The 26,530-nt window shown below is 40.2% G+C and overlaps 2 protein-coding genes across 5 annotated transcripts in view; one reads left to right on the top strand and one right to left on the bottom strand.

Moving 5' to 3' along the window:
* mAChR-B (muscarinic acetylcholine receptor) overlaps positions 1-26,530 on the top strand; it is a 210,965-nt gene that overhangs the window by 117,422 nt on the left and 67,013 nt on the right. The gene's annotated exons all lie outside the window — the stretch shown is intronic.
* Positions 7,411-20,854, bottom strand: LOC140224545 (uncharacterized). 3 transcript variants are annotated; one of them, XM_072300166.1, is made up of 6 exons: positions 20,058-20,848; positions 14,663-14,894; positions 13,440-14,009; positions 12,678-12,901; positions 8,238-8,424; positions 7,411-7,861 (listed from the first exon to the last, which is right to left on the bottom strand). In XM_072300166.1, the coding sequence occupies exons 1-6, from the start codon at positions 20,091-20,093 to the stop codon at positions 7,728-7,730; spliced, it is 1,383 nt and encodes a 460-aa protein (XP_072156267.1). In that variant the 5' UTR covers positions 20,094-20,848; the 3' UTR covers positions 7,411-7,727. The 3 variants fall into 3 exon arrangements, with proteins under 3 accessions (XP_072156267.1, XP_072156268.1, XP_072156266.1); XM_072300167.1 differs by lacking the exon at positions 20,058-20,848 and adding an exon at positions 16,295-16,484; XM_072300165.1 differs by lacking the exons at positions 7,411-7,861; positions 8,238-8,424; positions 12,678-12,901; positions 13,440-14,009; positions 14,663-14,894 and adding an exon at positions 16,295-18,887 and having other exon boundaries at positions 20,058-20,854.

The raw sequence follows: 26,530 nt of genomic DNA, 5'->3' as shown, positions 1-26,530 counted from the left end.
TTTAAGTTTATAGATTAGCGGGAAGTAATTAGTTCAGTTCAAACATCAAGTTTCTGGCCAAGATGATATCATCTTGGCTCTTCCAATGACGTTTTCTGATTGGCTAATTCATCAATAAATTAGAGGGAAGATAGCACCGTGCACACAAACTTTGGCTTTGCTTTTTTTACTATCAAAAATAAGGTTGAAAAATAATAAGGTTTGTCCAAACTTTAAGTTTCTACATCCAATATTAAAGAAGATACCGCTCATCAAAAAAAATTCGGAATGTGACGTCATCACCGCAAGATTGCATACTTGCATGAATCCTTCTTCCTTGGCTTCATATATCGCCGATACACCCATATACACCCGTGTGTATTGGTTGCATGACGTGAAACATGGATGAAACAGTGTGGAAGATACCACGGTATGCACTGCCACGGCTATACCTCCGTTAATATCTCCGTTATTGTCGGACGTAGAAACTTGGCGTTTGAACTGATCTTATTACATTCCTCATACATTTCAAGGTTATTCAAATGTATGAGGAATGTAATAAAATCAGTTCAAACGCCAAGTTTCTACGTCCGACAATAACGGAGGTATTAACGGCGAGGTATAGCCGTGGCAGTGCATACCGTGGTATCTTCCACACTGTTTCATCCATGTTTCACGTTATGCAACCAATACACACGGGTGTATATGGGTGTATCGGCGATATATGAAGCCAAGGAAGAAGGATTCATGCAGTATGCAATCTTGCGGTGATGACGTCACACTTCGAATTTTTTTTGATGAGCGGTATCTTCTTTAATATTGGATGTAGAAACTTAACGTTTGGACAAACCTTAAGCCTTGTCTCCACGGGACGTTTTCATGGGATTTGTCCCAAGTTCGAATCGCAGGAATGAAACTTCTGGGATTTTTCCCAGTTACCGTCTCCACGGGACGGGGCTCATACAGTCCTGCGACTAGTTTTCGCGGGAAGATAAATTGGTTAAAGTCGAGTATTTAACCGGGATTAAAATAATAATTGCACTCAATTGACAATTAGACACATTATTTTAACTAAACAAACATTAACAATGTAGTAATGAATAAAATATCGCACAATTCGTTTTCACTTCTTCTGCTTCTCTCAGTGGGTCCTAGGAGTACAAGTGCCATACTTGGTACTGGGAAAAATATTGATTAACTCAGTATTTTTCCCAACTTCGAAAGTGGGATTTTTCCCTGGGACAAATCTCGTGAAACGGCTCGTGGAAACAAGGCCTTATTGTGTTTGCCAATTTATAATCTTGAACCTTCTGAATAGCGTAGAGAAAAAAAGGAGGTGGTCGCATTTCGGGCATCTTGAGGCTTCTCGAAAACGTAAGTAGGGACAGACGCTTTTCATCATCGATTTTCTTGAGACTGGTGTATTTTATAGAAAAAATTATTCCATATAAATTATTTGAAATTATATTTTGAATTGAATTGAGCAAAGAGAACGGACGATATAGTCCATTTTACATACTTTGAATTTCGGATTTTGCTGGAATATCGACGCCTTATAGTACCTACCTACGTCAAGGGGTAAACAAATCCTAAAAATGCAACAATCTCCTTTTTTTTCTACGTCTGAACACCTGGAGCAACTAACCTAATACTAGGGAATATCGGTGAATTGAAGGTACGAGAATGAGGGTAAGTTTGCGAAAAAAATAAGCAGGCCTAGATCTTAAAATTTGTAAGACGAAAAAAAAGAGAAAATGCTCTTAGATGTCTCCAAATTATATGCGGGATTCTCATTTTTCAACCAAATTATATGTGGGATTCTCCATTTTTGATTATTCAAAGGAACTCTACAAAAATTGCTCCACTAAACATTTTGTTTTCGTCGACTAATGTTTCGCTTTCTATTGACGGTTACGCATTGATAAAAATCGGAAATGCGTTTTTCAGATTACGATGATAAAAGTCTTCAATGTTTTTTAATGTTTTCAAGGATGACCAACCACTAGATCCTATTGAAATTCTCTGTATATTTTCATCGCTTTCTCTAAATAAATCACAGCCAATGGAGCATTTGCACGAATTTTTTTTATTGTTTCATCTAAAAGTGCTTAAAGAGCTGATTTCACAGTATTTTTCATAATTTTTTTCTGATATAGGAAATAGTATAAAAATATATTTAAAAAGGAGAAAATGCACCGCCTAGTGACGTCATCTGGCGGCATTTCCCGTTTAAACACATGTATTTTAGCAGAATCGGTTATTTTATCATATCTCCTCTAATAATTGCTCAATTTACGAATGAAGGGTATCCTTGTGTTTAGTTCAATCTGTAGATTCCACTTAAACACGAAATTCATCAAATTTCAGACCCATACAAATTCTCCATTGCAATGAAACATTTAAATTGGTTTTCTTTGATTAAGATCGAGTCGGACGTTTTTTAAGGTGATTCGACGGTTGCTATTTTTTGCCAGAGAGACGAAAGATATATCGCATCAATTCGTTTCATAATTTAAGGTACTTATCATTTTTTTTAGCGGCTCTGGTGCTTGCACTAGAGCTGCTATTCCGGACGGTCCCAGCTGGGGAGTATCAACGGACCATGTTACATTGGAGAGACCGCGTGTTGGTTGATGGGAATCGGCGCCATTTTCTGCTGTTTAGGGGGGACTGATTTTATTTTAATTGATATCTTTTTCCTGTGAGCGAATGCTATGTTGTGTAGTGTATTTTTGGAATCATGGTGATACTGTCAATAATTCAAAACGGGTCTGTGCTTTAATCTCGCACTGGAAAAAATGTACTTTACGTTTAAAATTTGAAAATTCAAATCTATAAGTTTTCGCGCTTTTTTCGAAGAATGCCGTGGTTGGAGCTTCCTAGTCATACTACTCGACATCAGATGATAGCAAACAAAGGTTACCAAGGAAACCGTAAACGCGTAACAACTACCTACCGTCGCCAGAGCCGCTTTCCGACGCGAATGCGTTGGAGCTTCCTGCTTGTTTAATTTTGAGATCGCACTGCTGTTGTCATTATGAGACTAAAGAATTCTAAGGAGACTAAGAAAAATATAGCATTCGATACTAATATCGAAAGTGCAGTCGAATGCGATATTTTTCCTCTAAAAAACCCACGCATTTAATACATTGAATTCCTTTGTGAAATTGGATACATGAATTCTTTAGTCTCATGACAATAGAAGTGTGATTTCAAAATTCGAAACGAATGACAAGTAGCTGAAATTATGGAGCGAATTGATGCGATGTATCGCACGTTGCTCTGGCACAAAAAATGACAACCGCCGAATCACCTTAAGCGTTACAATTGAGGTTTTACTTTTTCGCCTTTAGCCATTGATACGTGAAGAGTGGAAATTCAAAATCTGGAAAGTGTCATCCGGTATTGCTAAAATTGTGCATCTTGCTCCGTAGCGTAAAAGGACCTGAATACTTCCCTTCATTAAATTTTAGTGAAGAAATGTTCTATGAACTTTGACCTTATAGAAACTGGTGCTCAATCGTAGCAACACCTGGGGGCACTTGCCAGGTTTTGAATTTATGCTCTCCCTATAAAAAAGATAAAAAAGCACTTGATGAAAAGATTCTCAGGTTTTGATTTTACTTACTCAGAGGAGGAATAGAGGAACATATTTTGACAAGCTCGTTTCCACACCACCTTAGGAAAGCCCGATCAGGTAGAGGATACGGTGCTGCTCCTAGAGGTAGAGCTTACGGCGCGTTTTTTTTAACGTGGTGTCGCCAAGAGCCCTAATCCACGGGGAAGGGAAGAAGAAAAGGGAGAGGGAAGAGGAAAAGGGAGAGGAAAGAGGAAGAGGGAAAGGGAAAGGGGAAGAGGAAACAAAAAAATACACTCACCAACGCCGATGCATCTCCACCTGTCACTTCTCCATACCGTTTTTGATACTCCTAAAAACAGCTGTGCCCGCAGAAGACGAAAGTAGCGCCCTCCGCAACTGATTATGGAGGAGGAATAAAACAGTATCTTACCTTCGGTTGCGGGAAGATCCAGCAGCAGCAGCACCTGTAACAGAGAATAAAAAAAAGAAAAGAAAGAAAAGAAGGGGAAAAAAAAATAAAAAAAAATGCGACGATCCCGGTACGATGGCACCCAGCGGCAGCACCTGAAACAGAGAATAAAAAAAAGAAAAGAAAGAAAAGAAGGAAAAAAAAAAAAAAAAAATGCGACGATCCCGGTACGATGGCACCCAGCGGCAGCACCTGAAACAGAGAATAAAAAAAAGAAAAGAAAGAAAAGAAGGAAAAAAAAAAAAAAAAAATGCGACGATCCCGGTACGACGGTGTCCACCAGCAGCGGCCTCCCCCAACCCCGGCTTCCAGCGTCCCGGTTCCTTTCCCACCTCCTCCCTTTTTTTTTTTTTTTTTTTTTTTTTTCCACTCGTGGCTTGCTGAGATCCTCCGGGGCGTAACGCCCCGGAGCCGCCGTCGCCGGCAGGGGCGCCCGCCGGGACCCCATAAGGGTCCGCTGGGCGCCCCCACCCCCGACCCCCCGCGAGGGGGGTCAAAAAGCCCCCCCTTGCGGGGGGGCAAAGTGACCCCCCTCGCGGGGGGTCGGGGGCAGGGGCACCCAACGGACCCACGGGGTCCCGGCGGGCGCCCCTGCCGGCGACGGCAGACCCCGGGACGTAACGCCCCGGAGGATCTCAGCAAGCCAGTCGCGGAGAAAAAAAAAAAAAAAAAAAAAAAAAAACCCTAGTCCTCCCCCCGTGATCCTACTCCGCGGCCCCTCCCCCCTTGGAAACCCTGCTCCGCGATCCTACATAAACCCAACGGAGTCCCCCCTCTCCCGGGAACCCCCTTTGGGAAACCCTACTCCGCGATTCCGCCCCTAACCCCACGAGCCCCCCTTTCCCCGGGAACCCTCCCCCCTTTGGGAATCCTCGTCTCGCGGTTCTTCCCAACCCCACGAACCCCCCGTTCCCCGGGAATCTCCCCCCTCAGCGAGCCCTCCCCCAAAGCCCCCGCTTCTTCTGCCGCATCTTCTGGAACAAACAAGATAGATCGAGAGTTATTAGTATGGTTTGCAATGGGTGACAAAACTGGCTTTTAGAATTCTCTATTAAACCCCTCATTATAATTAGAAGTTTTCTTGTTATTAGCAATTAAATTAGTTGGACCCATGTATGCTAAAAAGAACTATGTGCTTAGGATTTGCCTTCAACATAGTTGCTTCTAGCCTAAATGTGTCCAGTTCTCTCTCGCCAAGATTTTAGTCGATGCATTATGCCATAATGAATCAAACGTTATTTTTCCAAATTTTAATTTGAATTGCAGTTTCATACTCTCTTTGGACTTGCAACATCATTGGATTACATTTTGCAATGAGAAACCACTATCTCTAGCTCTCATAAAAGCACATATCTGAATAGGGAAACCAATGGCATGTGTGTTATTTCTTAAATTGGCAAGAAATAATGGTTCCTTATTACAAAGTGTAATCCAATTACAAGTTTGCATTCAGTTGTAGTAATTGAACTGCATTACGCAAAAAGGAATTAATATTCTTGGCTCTTCAAAATTCACCTACTTATGTTGGAAAAATGAAACTCGTGTTTTTTCTACGGTGAACCGAAAACGATAATTTATTTTTGCGTAATGCAGTTTAATTTCTCCCAGTTAAATGCAATATTATTTGACTGAATTAAATGAGAACCATGCGCAGAACTGGAAGGAATAGCAAATACTTCTTATATCCCTTTAAACAGCTGAGGGCATTCAAGTTAAGGTGATTCGACGGACGCCATTTTTTGTGTCAGAGCGACGTGCGATATATAGCATCGATTCATTTCATAATTTCAGCTACTCCCATGTAGCAAAATTTGAAAGATGATTGCCAATATATTGATCATTTATTTCCAATTTTATTCCAATTTGATTTCCATCGATTGGTCATTTATTGGTCATTTATTGCCAATAATCGACCAATCCGGGAATCATCGGTCGACCAATTATTTGTCCATTTTATTGCCAATCGAATTGCAATGAAATTGGAATATGTTGGTAATAAAACAGCAATAAACCATCAATATCTCAACTTTTTTTTTGTCCCCTGTATCAGGTTGAAAATAGTTTCTCCCTGCAAAACTTGCAAAGAATACTAAGAATTGAGGATTAATAGAGTCAAAAAAAGAAAAGGAAAGGAAGTTAACTTGACTTGCCCCAAAGATACGCACAACAGTAAATTTATAAGAATCGTTTTCCTAGGTCTAGTCTTTCCTCCCTGAAAAAGTAGTAGTCGTTTTTATAATACTTCAAGTTTTTTGATTGACATATTTTTATTTTTAGATGCCGGGGAAAACGATTCATTTAAAAACACTGTTGTGGAACTGCGAATATCTTCTGGGCGAGTTACATTATTGCTTACTTACTAAGAAAGGCATAAAATGCTCTTGAAGATAATAGACATGTATTGCGGAAGAGATATAGTGTCATATGTAATGAATTTCAAAATTTTCCTTACATTTTGGGGGAAAAATTTTACTATGTAATAAATTTAAAAATAATTTCATGAAAATGATATGGTCGTAGTAGGTAAAGTAAAAACGTTATTTTTTTTTTTTTTAAAAAAATTCAGTATATTATAATATTACGATGAATTATAATATTACATACAACAAATGGTAACAATCAAAGTGACAGATTCATAGAAAAAAGTGGTTAAAAATGTCTAACCATTATTGAAAAAACTAGAAGAAGATAAATTTAGAAAAATAGAAAAAAGGGGCCAAGAATGCTCCACAATTATTGATTGGAGAGCAGGTAATTAGAGAGCAGCTATTGGGCTGCTTAAATAAAGAGCAGCTGTAGGGCTGCTGATTGGCGAATAGCGAAAGGGAGCTGCGAATTAGACAGCAGCAGTAAGTCTGTTAATTTGAACAAAAACAAATAAAAAGAAGATAAATTTAAATAAAGAGGAACAAATGACCGAAAATGCTTCACTATAATTAATTAGAGCAGCGATAGGGCTGTTAATGGAGATGTTGCATGTGTGAGGGATTTGCGATTTGACCATTGATTCTTACATAAAAGTTCGCGAGAAACCGAGAAACACGATGGCGCCACTGGTTTTCTCTGAAATCATCTCCCAAGCTCAAAAAAAGCTCTCAAAGTGAGGCCAAAATGGAGGGGATATCCCGCCCTACCCTGAGAGTCCACCTCTACATCAAAACTAACTCTCCATGCAGAGATAGGGAGCAAATACATTAGCAGGGTTGCCGTGTTTTCAGTTTTGGAGTCCCCAAATGAAGTGGCAGCCCTGTCAATGTATTTGCTCCCTATCTTTGCATGGAGACTTCGTTTTGATGGAGAGGTGGACTCTCAGGGTAGGGCGGGATATCCCCTCCATTTTGGCCTCACTTTGAGAGCTTTTTCTCCTGAAACATCCATTTCAGAGAAAACCAGTGGCACCATCGTGCTTCTCGCAAACTTTTACGTAGGAAACAACAGTCAAATTGCAAATCCCTCACACATGCAACATCTCCATTAGAGAATAGTGAAAGGGAGCTGCGAATTAAACAGCAGCAATAGGTCTGTTAATTTGAACAAATACAAATAAAAAGATAAAGAGAAAAGCGAAAGAGCTGTTCATTGACAAAAATACTAATAAAAAGGAGGAAAATGCAGAAAAAGAGAAAAAAGGCCATCTAAAAAAATGCCTATCTATAAATAATCACAGAGCAGCGACTGACGACTGAGAGCAGGGTGACACTATTTGGGTTTTGCTTTGGCCGCACTTGGCTTTTTCTTCAGAGACTGCGACATTGTTAGCATGTTTGAGATGGTGTCTTTGACAAGCGTTTCGATGTTGTCATTTTTCCATTTCTTCGATCTTTTCAATGTTTCTGAAAATACAAAAACAAATTTTAAAATAGAAAAAAAAAAAAAAAAAAAACCAATTGTGAGGGAACATGTTCAAAAATGATTACGAGAGTGACATTAAACCAACCTGCAAAAATAGATCTCTCGAGTCAAAGCTTGTCTTGGAATCAGGGCTATTTTATTTCCCACGTAACGCAGTGTAACGGGTTCCTTGTGATTCAAGGAGCGAGCGATTGTTGACCGATGAGTGCGATTTTATACATTTTGACTGTATACACCTTTGGGAACTCAGTAACTAAAAATTAACATTTCAGATGCATTGATTTCTAAATTTAAGAAGCCTTCTGAAAGTGAAATCATAGGAGGATTATGAGAGAATTAATAATAATGCGAACTTACTCATTAGCACTGAATTGCAGAATACTGATCTGCCAAATCCAAGTTTCAGCTCTCCCTCTTTGTCGGAAGTTAGCCCCATCCACGAAGACTCCTTCTGCAGCTCTTCACTAAGAACTTGCCGAACGATAGTCCTGGCAGCATGGGACAATTTGTTCTGGCTTTGAATAATATTATTGAAGTGTAGAACCTGGGGTATGTACAAAAGAAACAAAGCATTGGTGTTTGCGTAATAAAAAATTTCATGAAACTTCATTCTACCTAAAGTTGATGAGGAGTCTAATGACATGATTATAGAGAAGGGACTTGCAATAGCCGTATGGGGGACTGATGTCACAGGTTTAGCAATCCTGCGGACCCCAGCTGGTAACCCCTGCCTCATGGGGTAGTGGAGATGGTCACCGGCTTCAAGGCGTATGAACCACCCATTGGAAGGGCAGACAGGGCTCTCAGCTGTAGTGGAAGCAACCTGTCTAGGAGAGGAAACTCCGAAATCAAACCCCGGTCCTCCAGGTTGGGGGTTGAGTCATCGGGCTAACTCCCCGATACTCGGAAAAAGGAATACTGTTAAAAGACCCAATAACAATTGCCTCGGTACAAATGGAAATAAACGGATTTATCGGAAAAAATTACGTAAACGGATGATGGTTTTTGGAACATGGAACGTACAAGGAATTTCTACGAAAATGACGCAAGTGGTATCGGAGATAGGGAGTCGCGGATTTGATGTCACGGTATTAACAGAAACGAAGAAGAAAGGACAAGGCTCTGTAAGTGTAAAGGAATACGATTTGTTTTATAGTGGCGTGGAAAAAGATCAGCGAGCTCAACAGGGTGTTGCAATTCTTATTCGCAAGAGCCTACGGAAGTGCATCACTACATGGGAAGCTGTTAACCCCCGAATGATAAAGATGAATATGACAGTGTTTGGCCATAAAATCACCATTTTGGGAGTGTATGGAGTCAACGATGATTCCACTGTCGCAGTGAAGGACCAATTTTTCGAAGAATTGAACGAGGAAATTGGTAAGATTGGATCCAGGAGGGAAATCATTGTGTTGGGAGATCTCAATGGACATGAAGGTGCTCAATGGGTTCTACCAACACAAGGATATCCATAAATTTACTTGGGTTCAGTCTACTCGCGGATTGAAATCAATCATTGATTATGTGGTTGTCAGACAAGACACGGGAATGAAGATTCAGCAAGTTAGAGTGTGGAGAGGTCTTTCCTGCGGCAGTGATCATTATTTCCTCGGGGCGAAAATAGCTTTCCCAGTGAAAGGGAGCCAGGAGACCAGGCAAGCACAGGAAGAAGTTCACCAACAAAAAGATCGTGTCAAGCTTGTAAACTATAACATTGACAGCTTGCAGCATCCAAGTGTAAGGGCTTTATATGGAAAGCGCTTGGATGAGAAGTTGGGCGAATCAAGGGACGGTGATACCGAACAGCAGTATCAGTTCCTGAAGGATTGCATTCACTCGGCAGCAATGGAAGCTCTTGGTGTCGCTGATGATAGGAAAGTTAGCGAAAAACCTTACTGGTGGGACGAAGAAATTGAGAAGGAGATTCAGGAGAAACGGAAAAAATATCATCAGTTCCTTTCCTCTAAAAAAACAGAAGACAAAGAGGCGTATAAAAAAGCTCAGACGCAGGTACGAAGGCTCATAACCAAGAAAAAGAACGAATCTTGGGAGAGGAGCTGTAACAAAATAGACACGTACATAGGAGGAAGGAAAAGCACTGAGAGCTGGAAGTTGCTGAAAGGGCTGCGAATGGACATGAAGCGTGACTTAATATCTCCGATATCCATTGATAAACTGGAGGGGTATTTTAAAAATTTACTGACAGAAAGGCGACCTGAATTTCAAGATGGAGGCGTAAGCTTGGAGTATACTAACGATAATCATAACTTGGAGATCCATATGGAGGACGTGGTAAAGGCCGTACGAGAGCTGAAGAACGATAAAGCTCCAGGTCCGGGAAATATCCCTGCTGAGTTGATCAAGTGTGGAACCTGCAAGCTGTTTCAACGGTTGAGATACCTGATGCAAGATTGCTTGGACGGTGGAAAGGTACCGACAGAATGGAAAGAGTCTTGGGTGTCACCTATATACAAGAAGAAGGGTAGAAAAGATGAGTGTGATAACTATAGAGGACTGTCGGTTGCAGGTACCCTGAGCAAAGTGTATGGAAAAATCTTGAAAGCAAAAATTGAAGAGGAGTGGAAAGAACATGAAGCGGAAGAGCAAGCAGGTTTCAGAGCCGGTCGGTCAACGATTGATCACTTATTTACCATCATCCACGTCATAGAGAAAAAGAAGGGAGTTGGCCAGGAATTACATCTAGTGTTTGTGGATCTCCAGAAAGCTTACGATAGTGTGCCATTGATGAAACTTTGGGAAGCCTTGAACAAAAGGGGTTTTAGTGGGGGACTAATTAGTGCTATTAAGGAATTTTATGGTGGGGCTTTCTCTAGGGTTAAATCGCATGGGGAGTTATCGTTGGGGTTTTTAATTACTAAAGGACTGAAACAAGGGTGTTGTTTGTCGCCAACCTTATTTAAAGTGTACCTGGAAGAAGTTTTAAAGGAATGGAAAAGATGCTGTTCGGGAATGGGCGTCCCGCTACGTGAAGATGGCACCCTTTATACTCTGTGCTTTGCTGATGATCAGGTGGTAATAGCTCAGGACGAAGAAGATGCGAATTACATGACGCGGAAGCTAGTGGAAGTATACCGAAAGTGGGGAATGGAAGTAAATGTGGTTAAGACGGAGAAGTTGGTTATCGGTGGTGATCAGCAAAGCATTGAACTGGAGGATGGCCGGAAGATCCTGGACTGTGAAGAGTATAAATATCTCGGAGTTTGGTTAACTAAGGACGGAAATTTGGATCGGGCCATTAAAGATCGGAATGTGCAAGGCAGGAAAGCTATCGCGATGCTAAATGGGGTTCTCTGGGACCAGAGTATCTCCAAGGAGACCAAAAGGAAAATTTACAACGTCATCGTGAAGAGTATCGTAACTTACGGGAGTGAGGTCTGGCAACTTAAGAAAAGAACTGAAGACATGCTTAGGGCAACCGAGATGGACTTTTGGCGAAGGTCTGCTGGGATATCGAGAAGAGAGCGTATCCGCAATGAAAGGGTACGCGAGATAATGGGTGTGGAAAAGGACATCGTGCACGATATCAGGTCCAAGCAGTTGGTCTGGTATGGACATGTGCGAAGGATGGCAGATGATCGGTTGCCCAAGCAGGTCTTCGATTGGGTTCCTCCCGGAAGGCGACGGCGTGGACGTCCTGTGAAAGGTTGGCGACAAGGGGTGGAGGAGGAGATCAGAAGGTGCCAATTGCCTGATGATCTCTGGGAGGATAGGGGGCAATGGCGATTGGGCGTCGCAGAGCGCGAGGCGGCGCTATAATCGCGACTTTATGTATGTGTACTTGCAATAGCAAAATTATGCGAATGAGACACTGCTTTACAACATATTCTGCAGAAGTCGATAGGGCGAATTCTTCAAGCTTAAAGGCAGAGGTGACTGTAATTTCTGAGGATGGATTCTTAAGCTTAAATTCATAAAGTTTTTCACGATAAATAAGAATGTACAACTGTAATAATTTCTACAGTTTAATTTGCTTATAATAAAGAAAAATCGTGGAAGTTTGAAGGAAAGGTTTCTCTATGAAAACATAAATTATGACAGGAAGTTCGTAACATTGCAAACATGTGTGCGCATTTATCGGTTTTGGACACATATTAATGAAGGTCTGCCTTTCTTGTACATAATTGCACTCTGATATACCTGGATCGTCTTGCTTCTTGACACGGCTCAGGTTTGGTATTTTTAAAACCAGAGCCGTGTCAAGAAGCTTTAATCATGACCCATCCAAATGATAAAAAAATTAAATTTAAAAAAGAAAAAAAGGGGGGATTTAAAGGGACTTACATTTGTCGTAGACCAAATGTTAAATCAGGCATTTTGTGAAACGCCTGAGCAAGTATTCTCAATCATATTGAAATTAAAAATCTTTAACTGAATTTTGCCAGTTCAATGCGGTTAATAATGATGGTTCAATTTAATGCAAACAAGGATTCTCAGCTGCATTCTAAACAATTTCGGGAACCGTTTAAGAAATGTCTATACCGAATATGAACAATGATATCGCATAAAATACGAAATATTTACAATTTTAAATTCGAAAATTTAACAGGAATCGATTAAATGATACAGTTCCATGAAAAATCTCAACATGAAGGAGATATTTGTTCAGAACATTAAAACATTGAGAATTTTTTGTAACTTTTATGTTAAAACTTTGTTATTCTCAAAAGTTTGACCAAATGCCTACTTTGACTATTAGCCTAAAACATATCCAAATACTTCAGATCCCCTCCAAGCATTTAAAAATTTGATTGACAGAAGACTGACCAAAACACTTACCAACCCAGCCACGAGATCACTGGTTTCAGATAAGGTTTTGTCAAAGCTGTTGAAGGCTTCTTTTGTTTTGAAGGGCGCATCCTTCAGTAATTCCTGAATTTTTGCTTTACTTTCATCATCATCTGATTGAGAAGTCTCCTGACTGTTTCGAAGCAGCTCATCCAGCCGATCCATGATTTCGCTCATGGATTTCTGCAACATTTCTTTGAGTTTTTGGAACTCTCCTGTAATCATAATTATTTTACACATAAAAGATACGCTCGATAACTGGAACCCTGGTATGAAATTTATTTTAAATGATGCATAGAATGCATAGAGGATACGTCATGCTGAAGTGTAAAAATGTTTTGTTTCAAACTGAAGAATATAAAAATTCAATAATGTGATGATCAGTGCATCCTCAAACAGCAAACTTTTCGTGAAAACTTTCTTGAATTGATGATTAAAAGAAAAATACCAATTTTTATCGTTTCGGATCACAGGTCTAAACCGTTTGAAATGAAAATGTGGTCAGAATGACTTTAGGTCCAAAAATGTATCAGTAGTGGATGACAGGAAAGAATACAAAAGAAGCTTTCTGTGGGGACAGGTATGACTTCTGTACAACGACTTTGACTCAAACTACAGCTATGTGAACAATGCAAGAACTCTGAAAATTCAAAATTTTTGGACTAATAAATAATAGCAAATTTCATTTAAAATTGAGCAAATGCTATTGCTCACAGATCAAGAAAAAATTCTAAAAATATTCATGAGACTTACTTGACAGCATGCATTGCGCATGAGCCAATTCTTCAATTGTGATGGGATTCAAAACGGCACATTTATGTTTTTTTTGCCTTTGTCTACATTTCCTAGATTTGGATGATGACGGTCTCTTCGGTGTACTTTCCTCGGTCGATTGGATGGATGTACTTTCCTCGAAAGATTGAGGTACTTCTGGACTTTTGGGAGCAGATTCTGGTTTCTTATGCTTGGGGGCTAAAAAACATGTAGGAATAGTCGGTACGGAGGAAGGTTTAATGGGCGGTATAGGTTTCTGCATTTTCTTGCTGCTTGTCGGCTGCTTGTGTTGCATTTTACCTTCAGTTAATAAGCTTTCGCAATCTTCCGATTCGGAGGAAGTGAGTTTTTGTACTTTTTTCAGTCTTTTGCTGCTTATGGGTTCCTTTCTACCTTCAGCTGATGAACTTTCCCGATCTGATTCAGAAGAGAAAAGTTTTTTCACTTTCTTTAGCCTCTTCCCTCTCCCTACATCTTTTTCGGATTCAGCTGAAGGTCTTTTTCCTTGAGTCGCCCTGATTGCATCCTTCATGGCTTTCGTGAAGTCATCTACCAAGAAGAACAAACAAAAAAAAAAACAAAAAAATTAATTTAAAATGAAAGTGAGAGGAAAACTCAAAATTCGCATAATTTGCTTGAAATGAAGAGTTACTTGATGACTAACACAAAAATAAGTCTTTTAGTAGAAAAAAAATTGGGTTAACCAGACCAGACTCAAGATAATACTTCTCCTCAATACACCCTTCTAGTTCAACCAAAAGGTTCCAACATACAGCCAGGTGAAATAAGTTTTGTTGTTGTTGTTGCTTTTAGCCAAAAACAGGTATCACAAAGTGGCAAGTTTAATACATTGCAAAATAACCTGACTGTGCTATGGCTTATCTGGGTGAACATAAAATACCCGGAATTTACAATGCTTTTTAAGTAAGATGTCTCATAAAAATGTTTCATATCAAGATTTTTAAGGCACTCAGTCTTGGAAAATTACAAACTTAATTACTTCACACTCGACCAAAGTAAGAATTCTAGGGTGAAATTATTTGACTTTTCTCCATCGTTTCACGGTCAGGCGAAATTTTCCGACTTTTCCACCTTTTCAATGACTATTTAACAACTTGACATTTTGTATTAGCTCACTGTTTTCCTTCCCTTAATTATGTGCCCTACTTTTGAGGAGTAATTATTTCAAAACTACTTCTTACCTATATCTTCCTTAAGGATTTCGATTTCAACCAGGTCCCATTCAACACCTCCGAGTTCAAGATTTCGGTTTACATGTGGGTCTTCGCAGGTTTTTGCAAATTTGTTCACGAGGGTACGATTTCCGACTGGGTAGTACGATTTCCCCTCTCCGACTAAGATCCAGTTGTTGGGAAGCACATCTAATTCCCCGGTGTCCATTAATTTCACGATGCACCACAGTGGCTTAGGACCCTGCAACGAGAAGTAAGTATAGTTATTTTACACAGGGGTGCAGAATGTCCTCGATCTTGCGATCATGATCACGTTGCCGCTCGAGTAAGAATTAAGGAGTGCTTTTTTTCACTCATCTCGATTGGTTTTGCAGACAACTTATTTATAAAGCGCAAATGCGATGAGGAATTCGGCTGAATTTCATGCTGCAAGTAATTTAAGCGCGCTGTGTTTGGGGACGGGAACTTTAAACGCGCTGTTTTTGGCGATGGTAGTCATTCAGGCGCGCTACGCTACCTTTCCGAAAGAAAACGTACAACTTTTGGAGGAGGAAAGAGTTAAACACGTTGTTTTACCTATAGAAGCAATTATAGCAAAACATCTGATTTCAGCAAAGGCAAATTATAATTTATCTTTGAAGGCTTATTTAAGAGCTTCCTGCATTCTTGATAATACAGGAAAATGCAATGGACAGTATGTTCTCTCTACAACTCTCGTGCTATTTCCTGCCAAGGATTATTGCGTGTGAGTTTCGTATGGTTAGTTATTTGTGCCTGAAAGAGAAAAAATCTATGTGAAATATTTATTCCCCCTGTGAGATTTTCTTCGCATACGTATGTGGGAATTTTCTCCCAGTCTGTAAAATATTACTTCACTTGGTTTTCTTTCTTAGACCAGCAACTGTTGCCAAACTACTAAATTGCAGGCTAAGATTTGGCCTATCATTTGATTTATTTTAATTTTTTTTTTTTTTTTTTTTTGTCAATTTTTTAGATGGAGTTTTTCAGGATTGGGTTGGGGTGGCTACTGCCACCTAGAATCGTTCGAGCAATCGATTCTTTGCTAATATTATTTTGTCGCCGGTAAGGAAAGTAGAAAGTATAGGTACTTTGAAAAGTATATTTAAAATATTATCGTAGTGCACCTCGAATTTCACCAAACAAATAAAAAATTCTCTCAAACGGGTGAAAAAATGACACACAAGAAAGAAAAACCCAAACATGTAAAAAACCATTTCAAGCATACGGAAGATACCACGCGAAGAAAAAATATTTCACATGGATTTATTTCCTTTTAGGTACCAAAGACCAACCATAGTTTAGTGTTTATCATTTTAAAAAAACTTAAGGGTGTGGACTTAAAAAATGAATGAGCCCTTCACTATTTACTTGTTTATCAGAAGTTCCACTTGAATGTGACCATGATTTAACGTAGAGAGATGAAAGAATCAGCATTGACTAATTAGGTAAATCAATTCAATTTAATAATAAAAAAAATTCATAATATTATATCATACGATTTTTCGTAGTATTATATAATATTATGTATAATACTTAAAAAAATGAATTGCTTCCAATTAAAACAATGTAGAAAAATTGTTTTATTTGGAAGTGATTTATTTTTCAAGAAAGATTGCTTACTTTTGCACCGACGAAAGCTCAAAAAATAAGAGCAACAGCGAGTGGAGAAGGGTAAATAAAACAAAATGAATAATGGAAGGAAACACGGTAAGAAAAACAACATTAGATAGGTACAAGGAAATAGGTAAAATCATTTCTTCCTTAGTTCCTGAATACATTATTCAGCTTCCATAGCAGCGGAGAACAAGTTTAAGTAGGGGTATGTGTATGGAGTAGAGGGAAAACAATGAAGCTATCCCCACTAGGCAAGACCATGCACTTCTGAGTGATTCTGGAGACAGGCCAAAACTGTCTACGCCTATTGAGCCTCGTAAATTCAAAAATTCCCAATGATTTGCTGCTCAAAAAATGGTGAGGGTAAATGCTATCATTTCCTTGCAGAACTTCTTTGCCAATAATCACTTCTTCTCCAGAAACTCGACAAAAGGCGATATTCTCAACCATGACAACAGTACCAGTATTTAAAACACAGTAACAGTCAGCTACTGAGTCTGCCGAAAGTTCAAATTTATCAGGAATTTTGATTTTTTTGTACTGGGGACCCTGACATGCAAGAAGGAGTGGGCCATCGTGATGCTGCTTCTGCAATTGCAGAACCTGCTGTGAGGATGGTCTGTACATTTTACAATACTTGGGGGAACATAGTTCACCTAAACGTCTAGCCAGTTGTTGCAGTTTCTTGGTGGGCCCTCGGAGTAACTTCTTCAACAGCCGCAAGTAATTTTCAAACACAAAAGCAGAGATCATTTGAAGCGTAAAATTTGGGCATTTGGAGAAAAATCGATCAGCGTCATCGACCACATGCAAAAGATTGTGGAAATTGTGGGCAATAAGATGGTCTCCATACAGTACTCTGGTTTCATTCACAAAATGGTGCAACAGCTGACGTGCGTACTGCCGCCCTTCTTCTTGACAGCACCAAGAAGGATTGAACAAAATTATACATGCTATATGCAGCGATAAAAAGTGATTGTATTTCTCAGGAGATAAAATATCCTTTAGCACAACAGGGCCCAAGTAAAGGAGGAATAACCTAGATTCAGTCGCTTTCCAATTGGCGGCAGACTTTAAATGCCGAGGTTTCCGAGGGAAGTCGCTAGGCACATGACGCCGCAACGAAATCAAAGTATCCGAAAGTCTCCCTCGTAGCATGGGAGACAACATGAGACCTACACCCCCACTATTCCAAGTGGTCAGTAATGATTTCTGTACACCAATGAAAATTAGATGCATAACATCTAATACAATATCCAAAGTCATGTCCAAAGACTCAATTTCCTCCAAAGGAGTTGGACCATGATGAAAGGCAGGATATTCTCTTGTTCGAAAACCAATGTTAGTTCTGGCTTGACAGTCAAATTCCAAGAAAACTCTATGGCCCATAACATGATTACCATCAACAATGCAACGAGTACACGACCCATAGCCACTGTGTCCCATTATTCCTAGTATAAATGCTTTCGCAGGGGCATCACAACAAAATGCAATTGTTTTGAATCTGATGGTGCGTTCACCGTAAACAAATCCATTTTCTAAAATCTCTAGCAGCTCATCGACAAAAGGACGCAGGAAGGCTTCACAACTAGCTGGTTTACTAGACCCATAGTACACCAAAATTGGAAACACCCTATTTAGCACCTCTTTCACTCCTGGGAACGTTACCATGATGGGCCATGTCTCAGAGGGAGGACTCTCAGAGACATTCAGCCCATCCATGCCGAACAATGCAAAGAGCTCTGTGATAAAAATTGGAAGCAATGGCGCGACTAGCTCAAGTTGATTCTTAAGCCCAACTTTGAATGAATGTCCTGGATGGACTGGGATGGGGTCCAATTTTTCAACAGGGGTTCTTAAGATCGTCCGAGCATCAACATGGAGCCTACTATAACATTCAGGATGGACACTTCTTAACAACTTACAAAGTTTGCTTAAAGCTTTGTGTGTAACATTCTGCTCTAAAGCCCAAACACGTAACCTCTCTTCAAGCATTTTAACAGCATCAAATTCAACTTCTTCAACATCATCGTCAACTTCATTATCTTGATCTGAATCAAAAATTACATCATCAACAATCTCACCAAAACTATCATCGCTAACATTACTATCATCATCATTGACTAAATCATCGTCAACATTGTTATCATCGTCAAAATTGATATCATCGTCGACATTGTTATCATCATCAGCACCACTCTCATCATCGTTACCAAAAGGGTGTGGGGGATTAATATCACCTGGAATGAGGATGGGAGGACTAGGAGGAAGATTGGGCATTGGTGGCATGGGAACATCACCAACAGGAGAGGAAGCAAAGAATGAATGTTCAGAAGGTGATTCAGGAGCAGGCTCTGGGGAATCACTCGACTGTTGCCTTATTCCAGAGAAATTGTGCGATGTAGCATCGGATGTTGTCGTGGAAAAATCCGACTTGGTTGACTCCGCAGTCATGTTGAGTGAGCTATCTTGTTGGTCAGACTGTCGTCGAAGGCGTTTCCATTTCCCCGAACGCGTTAGATGTTTGAGGCCTTGATGGCGGTTGCCCCCCGATTGACTACTGTCTGACGAGTCTGACATGTTAGGTGTGATGAGAAGACTGAAATAAAAGAACAAAATTAAGGAACAGTCGTATTTGTCCTTGCAAAAATCTTAGGACATCTACACGGTTTGTTTTAGCTCGCAGTTAGAATTTTAGCTTGCTGATTCAAATATCATAGGGAAATTTATTTCTGCTTGTGCCAGGTTAGGTGAGATCTAAATATTACCCAAGTATCAGAGATTATACCAATAGACACTGTAAACACAAAGAGGATCCTGTAATACTTACAAAAGGTAAACATTTTAACTTTTGTTTGAGCATTAGATTAAACATCTAGCACTTAAAAAAAAAAAAAAAAAAAAAAAAAATATCGTAGGTACTTAATGACAAAACAAAACTTGCACCATGAGTGAAGTTAACGTTTAACATGTTAGTATTAAGAAATGTCTTATACTTCCATTAATATAATTCAAAAAATGCTCCAGTTTCTCTCCTGAGAAGAAAGTGTTATCGCCAACGGAAAAATCCCTTTAGATCAGGACATGTGTGATGGAATGTGAAGATTATTAGAATTTAGTCATTGACTGGTCATAAATCAATTAAAGACTCATTAAACACGAGAAAGTTAGATTGTAATGACCACTTGGATGCATTTTATCGTCATGGCGCAAAGGGCGTGAATCAGAAACAAGTTTCGAGTTCGCTCACACTTGAGCCAAGGGTTCGATATTATATCAAATGACGCAGCCACTAAATTAGACTATTGAAATTTAACAAAATCCCATCAAACTGAGTTGCAACGCCTGGAATCCACTTCAGACAAACTACTGTTAGACAATAGTAATGGTTCGTAGGAGTCTCATCGGTAAGGTATTCTCAGTGCCTGATATTGTGGCTTGTTCAGCTTCCTTCCGAAGCATTTATCACTGAAAACAGAGTGATGATCCTTTGCAGTGGCATCACCAAGTAAACCGTGCGTTTCATTTGACCATTTTTGGAATTATTCGTTAGAATTACAACATAAACAACACCAACTCCCAGGATGGATTGTTCGATGTTCTGCCACGAGCAGGGAAGAGTTGGGTGATTTACCGAGACATAATTTTATTTGACTCCAAGAAAAACCAGCGGTAAAGTGAAGTTTGAAGGAGTAGGCGGCGTAATGGTGCAATCCAGTATTAACTTGATTGGGTTGAAAGAGAAAGATTTTAGCTCACTCATACTAACCTTGTTCAGAATGTTCGAAGATGAGGAAGATGCCATGACTTAGAGTGCCTTCACGATGACGTGGGATAAAACAGGAACGGGACACAAATAACTTTCGATATAAACCTCAATTAGAACTAACACGACACGTATCACGACTTCATTTCAGAATTTACATTCAACAGTTTCAAAACTCTTCCATAATCTCTAATCAAAAACTTCCGATCACCTAAATTGTTCACTACTACTGGATGTACCGCGAGGCTGTTGCTTCGTAAGTCGAGAGAGTGAAATTCGCCATCTTGGATGGATCAGACCGTTGCAGGTGCCGGTATGTGGCGCGGCGCATGCGCATGTGCACAATCCCCCTCCACCCTCCACCTCACCGCTGCGAGGCGCCGTCCGTGGTTGTCGGATTATTGTCTTTTTCATCACCAGACGAGGGTTTATTTTTTGTAACATGCTAGAACATTGCGAGATGAAATTTTACGGAGATCCGAATTAACTTAAATTATTGAAGGTAAAAAAAATTGCACCTAAATTTTCCTCAAACCTCAAATTTACTCCTAAATTATGTCACGCAGGGGCTCAGCCTAGATCAGCCCTGTTTGATGAATGTAGATGAAGTTTCATCGCAAATCGGTTTGCCATATCATCGTACAAGTAATAGCAACAAATCAGCAATATCATATGATAATAAGATTAACACAAATTAAATTGCAATTGAATGGCAATTAAATTCCTAAAATATGTCCATTTTGTGGCAATATTATTGGTTTCCAATAAATGGGTCATAAATGGGCAATTTATCACCAATCAAGATTTCAGTTCTGCTACATGGGCTAGTCATTTCTTGCGAATTTTAAAATCTCACTTCTCTTTTCATGAGACTGAAGAATTCATGTACCGAATTTCGCAAAGAAATTCAACTTCACAAAGGCGCGGTATTTTTAGAGGAAAAATATCGAATTCGAGTGCAGTTTCGGTGTCAGTATCGAATGCCATATTTTTCCTCTAAAAAAACCACGCCTTTATTACGTTGAATTTGTTTGTCAAATTTGGAATATGAATTCTTCAGACTCATGACAAAAGAAGAACGATCTCAAAATTCGAAAAAAATGACAGGTAGCTGAAATTTCAGAACAAATCGATTCGATGTATCGCACGTCGTTCTGGCACTAAAAATTGCGTCCGTTGAATCATCTTAAGGATACGACACGTTTAAAATATACTTATTTTTATGGATTTTATGAATGAAATTAATTAAAAATTGATTGGATAAAATTTCAATCATACAAATAATAATAATAATAATACCTCAGGGGCGACCTCAATGTCGTACGGGAGGCCCTTTCGAGGGCTGGCGACCCCGCGGTACCCGAGCAAGTGGCTGGGCATCCTCGTGGCCAAAACATCGCCAGGGGCGGTCCGAGGAAGTAGAGTTGTGCTTGTCCCAACTTGAAAAACCAGCTGCGCATCCCTGGTTGGGGGTTTGCAGCCCCCAGTCAGTGATCTTCTTGCACAAGACGATAAAAGAAGAGCCTCGGTCGCGTCAAGGTTGGGGAACATGGCGCGCATAATAGTCCCCACGCTGGGAACGAAGATGGTCGTGGATCGTCCCAGTGTATGGCACGACGGCCAACCAACAATACCAACCCTGCTCCAAGTGTTTCGTCGACTAGTCAGCCGACGACCACTAAAGCAGGGAAACTCAGGCAAACGCATGGCTTGGACTCTAAGCATGAATCAACACGTCATGCGTTGTTTATTACCTCGCGTCTAAAATGGAAACGATTCCTGGATACCGGGCGGAAATGCGGAAACTTTTTCTTGATAGATTCCCTGACTGCAAAAATGTCTCAGAGCAGCGCCTAATGGACCAAAAGCGAGTGATACTGAAGTCTTGTAAAATGTCTGCTGATGATCTGCAGAATATCAAAGATGAAGTCCAACTTGAAATTTCTCGCGGTGAATGTGAAGACGAAGAAAAACGTACTAGAGGCTGATCCCGCGTCAGTTTCTTGCACAGACGGTCCGGTGGAACAGCGAGACATTGTACCCGGGATTACACACTGATGAAGGCATCGTACATGCGGAGCATGATGAGTGTGCAACTGATACTGCTGACGAGAACGTTATCAAAGCTGATACGCTAGAGGTTGCATTTATTGCTGAAATGATCAAATGGCAAGGAGTCAGTCCAAATCTTAGACAGTCACTGCCAAAACTTCCTTACACTCCTAAGTTGTTCGCGTGTATTGAGAGGATGAACCGAATTATACCAGCACACATTCGTGAAGAATCAACGTTAGAGGAAGTTCATTGCATCATCTATTGTGCAGCTCAGGCGATAACACAAGCCGTCAAAGGCCCCACAAATCATGGGCGTAGGGGAATCAAACTGAATGCACCAAGATGGCAACTTAGGATTGAAAGGAAAGTGGCCAACCTAAGGCAGGAGATTGGGAGAGTCACCCAGTGTGTCAAGGGAATACCTCAAAGAGGTTAAGGGCGAAGATGGCCCATGGTGAATGAGGAAAACCTTTTAACCCATCTTGATACACTGAAGCAGAAGTTAAAAGTTCAAGCTGCCCGACTCAGAAGATATAAAAAATCATACACGCGCCATTTAGATAATTGCTCTGTTTCAGCGTAATGAGAGAGAGCCTTCTATCGAAGGATGGGAAACGCCGCGTGGATGTGAGAAACGCTCCCGAAGAAATCCCATCGTAAAGATGACGTAACGCGATTTTGGCGATCCATCTGGTCAGAGGCCAAGGAGCATAATAGCACAGCTCCTTGGATTGAAGCAGAAACAGTGCGTCATGCCCACATTACACATGAAAGGTGAGGTTGAAATCACTAAGGAAGATGTGCGGAGAGCAACATTGCATATTCATAACTGGAAGGCTCCCGGACCAGACAAAGTTCCACAATTTCTGGCTGAAAAAGTTAACATGTGTGCATACGCAGCTTTCACAGAAGCATTCACAAGATATTATTACTCATCCTGACAAAATGCCGATATTTCTGACTGAAGGAGTGACGTTTGCGAAACATAAAGGAGGCGATTCGAAGGACCCATCTGAGTATAGACCGATTACATGTCTCTCCACGCTCTATAAAGTCTCACATCCATTGTAACCCATTAATTGGGAGACATGTAGCTAAGTGGAAAATTTTGTGTGAAGAGCAGAAAGGGTGTCGCAAGGGAAGCTTCGGGTGCAAAGAGCTGTTAATAATTGATTCGGTTGTGCTCAAGCAGGCAGTAAAGGAACGTCGTAACTTACATGTGGGTTACATCGACTACAAAAAAGCTTTTGATTCAATGCCGCACAGCTGGCTAATTCACGTTTTAAATATCTACCGAGTCCATCCTGATCATTGTTCATTTCCTGAAGAGCATTTTGGCATCTTGGCGCACCAGAATCATAATACAAGGATCGGCGAGTGAATTGGAAACTGAGGTCATCCACATCCTGCGAGGTATTTTTCAAGGTGAACAGTCTTAGTGCATTGTGGTTCTGTTTAGGCCTCAATCCCCTCTCAAATTGCATTCGAGAGATGAAGGTAGGGTATCCCTCTGCGTCGGAACAGACAAGTACTCCACGTCATCAACCACCTAGCCTACTATGGATGATATTAAGATCTATGCATCCCAAAGAGACCAGTTGCATCAACTTTTCAAGGTGATTGAAGAGGTCAGTGATGATATTGGCATGATGCTTGGAGTACCTAAATGCGCGACGCTCCATATAGAAAACGGCGTTATAGTGCGGGAGGATGGTTTTGTGGACCAATTCTGGAGTGACGTCATCAATAGCTTGACAATGGAGGATGCTTATAAATACCTTGGAAAGTGGCAGAGCTCTTCCATCCAGAAGGTGAGAGTCAAAGAGCACCTGGTTAACACCTTCGTTGATCGGCTGAGTGCGATACTTAAGACCTCTCTAAACTCAAAACATACGACCAAGGCAATCAACACCTTCGCCATTCCTGCGTTAGCGTACTCATTTGGCGTTGTCCCATGGTCTGACACGGAGCTTGAGGGGCTTAATAGGAAAGATCAGAACCTTGATGACCAAGTGGAATAAGCATCACCCAAGAGCCGCGAAGGAGAGAATACACATCCCCCGCAAACAGGGGGAAGAGGTATCCTGATGTGAAGGAGGTCTGCCACAGCCAAGTCCGTAACCTGCGAAATTACTTCCTCAGTAGAAACGACAGCACTTTGCACGCTGCAGTAAATGCCATAGATAAATCCTAACACGCCTTTGCGCCTCGCTTGTCACGATCTGAATGAAGAACAACCCTCAGACCCAGTTGCTGGCCAGTTGGAGGGCATGGGCCTCCAAGCCGCTGCATGGACGCTTTTATCATTCCAGTTTGCGCAGGATCATGTTATAGTGAAGGAAAGTCTTTCTGTGGTTATCGAAAGGGCAGCTGTATCCAGAAACGGAAGGATTTGTTCCACGCAATACAAGACCAAAGTGATCAGTACCAGGAATTACAAGAGATATATACTGAAGGAGAAGATCGAGAGCGATAAGTGTAGGAAGTGTAATGCTGCATCCGAGACAATAGATCACATTACATCTGGTTGCGCATTGCTTGCAGGGAAGGAATATACCGAGCGGCATAACAACATGGCTAAAATTATAACCATCTAGCGCTGGCCAACGATCGAGAACTATGTGATACTGCTGAACCCTACTACAAATATTGCCACCACGGTCCTGGAGAATCAGCGCTTCCGGCTCTATTGGGATAACCCGATCCTAACCGATAAAACCATCATGCAAACAGACCGGACATAGTGCTTGTTGATAAGCGAGATCGCACCCGCTTACATCATTGATATTAGCATCCCTAATAATCATAACTTGGAGCTGAAGTATCAGGAAAAGATGGTAAAATATCTGCCCTTAGCTGCAGAAATGAAGCGATTATGGAACCTGAATATTGTTTGTATCAAGCCCCTGATAATGTCAGTAACGGGATAGTTCCAAAAAGTTTAGTTCAACATCTTCGAGACCTCGGAATAAACAGTTACCTGCTTCATTCAATGCAGAAGTCCGTCGTTATAAGCACGTCAAGTATTGTCAGGTCGTTTTCTTAATATCGAATAATTTTTTTGATTTCGCTTAAAATTTAATTTTTTTTAAATTTTTTTTTTCTTTTTTTTTTTTATTTTTTTTTTTTTTTTTTTTTTTTTAAATTTTAACTTTAAAATAACGTTTACCCTTTTTTTCAAGCAAGATAGTATGTGTTACTGACTTTGGCCTGTGGCCCGTCAGTAATGACTTGTGCCGGAAGTGTCCCTCTTCTGATTACTAAAAAAAAAAAAAAAAAAAAAAAAAAATAATAATAATAAATCAACCTTTATTAAAAAATTATTAAATAATAAATTGGCTACATTCAAATTCCTGATGGCTTATAATCCCGTGGTGGAAGGACCACCGTCTGGGTGAGGATATGTTTATATACTTTAAATTTTCCATTTATAAATATTTAACTCCTTTCATACAAATAGTTTTTTCAATAAAAAAACACACTTTTTAAAATTTCTCTTAAAAGTACAATACTTACAAATGTTTCTAAAATTATTTTTAAAAAGATTTCATTTATACTTACAAAAGTTTCCTAAAAATTAATTCTAAAAAGATTTTCATTTAATATTTACAGTGCTGTACCGCCTTAATAATTAAATTCTTGCACAAGATCGTAACGATAATTCCACGCGTATTTTACAATAGAAATGCCAGCTTTCTTAAATTCTCCTTTTTAAAATAAGTTTAAAAACTCTAGTTTATCCAGCTTTTCCTTTTTAAAATACAAACGTCTGAAAGGCCGACAATATCGGACATTTTGCGATAAAATGAAAAGTGCTCTCTCCTCCATTAAGTTACAAAGTGAACACTGTTTTACTTTCAGTATTAAACGAGTACTTATTAAGAATAAATAAGTAATCCCCTCTTGCCTTGAATATCCATACATTTCCGATGTTTTAAGTCCAGTTTCATATAGGTAATGTTTTTCAAGTTCATCATTTAGCTGTAATCGCCTTAAACAAGAGACGAGTGCGGCTGTTTGATAACTATATCCAGATATGATTCACGCAACTTACTTTTCACTATCAGTAATAAAAACTTCGAAGGATTCTGCCTTTTTCTAATTTCAACTCGAGGGGAAGTGTCCCCTCCCCGCCTCTTCCCCACCCGTGACTGACGCTGGCGCTGTGCTGAACGGTTTCAGCCCTGAACCTTTCCCCGTAACGTCCTGACCCGTTCCCCTTTCCCTCTGACAATCGAAGAACCAGGCCACCGCTTACGCATATGGATCGCGCGCCCACACCAGGTACCAGGGTACCTAGCGGCCAGCGAGGGCAGTGTGGATGACAAATCTTCGCTTCATGCTGCCCGGACGCAACGCATAGATTAACGCCAGGCGAAGTATATTTCCTAGAATGATAAGAATTTCTTCGATAGTAATTT

The sequence above is a fragment of the Bemisia tabaci genome, chromosome 4, assembly GCF_918797505.1.
Source record: "Bemisia tabaci chromosome 4, PGI_BMITA_v3".
Classification (NCBI taxonomy): domain Eukaryota; kingdom Metazoa; phylum Arthropoda; class Insecta; order Hemiptera; family Aleyrodidae; genus Bemisia; species Bemisia tabaci.
The sequence above is the reverse complement of the archived record's forward strand: the minus strand, read 5'-3'. Positions and strand labels throughout refer to the sequence as shown.

Excerpts from the sequence above, each read along its gene's own strand:
- LOC140224545 (XM_072300165.1), bottom strand. The coding sequence starts at position 18,868 with ATGTCAGACTCGTCAGACAGTAGTCAATCGGGGGGCAACCGCCATCAA.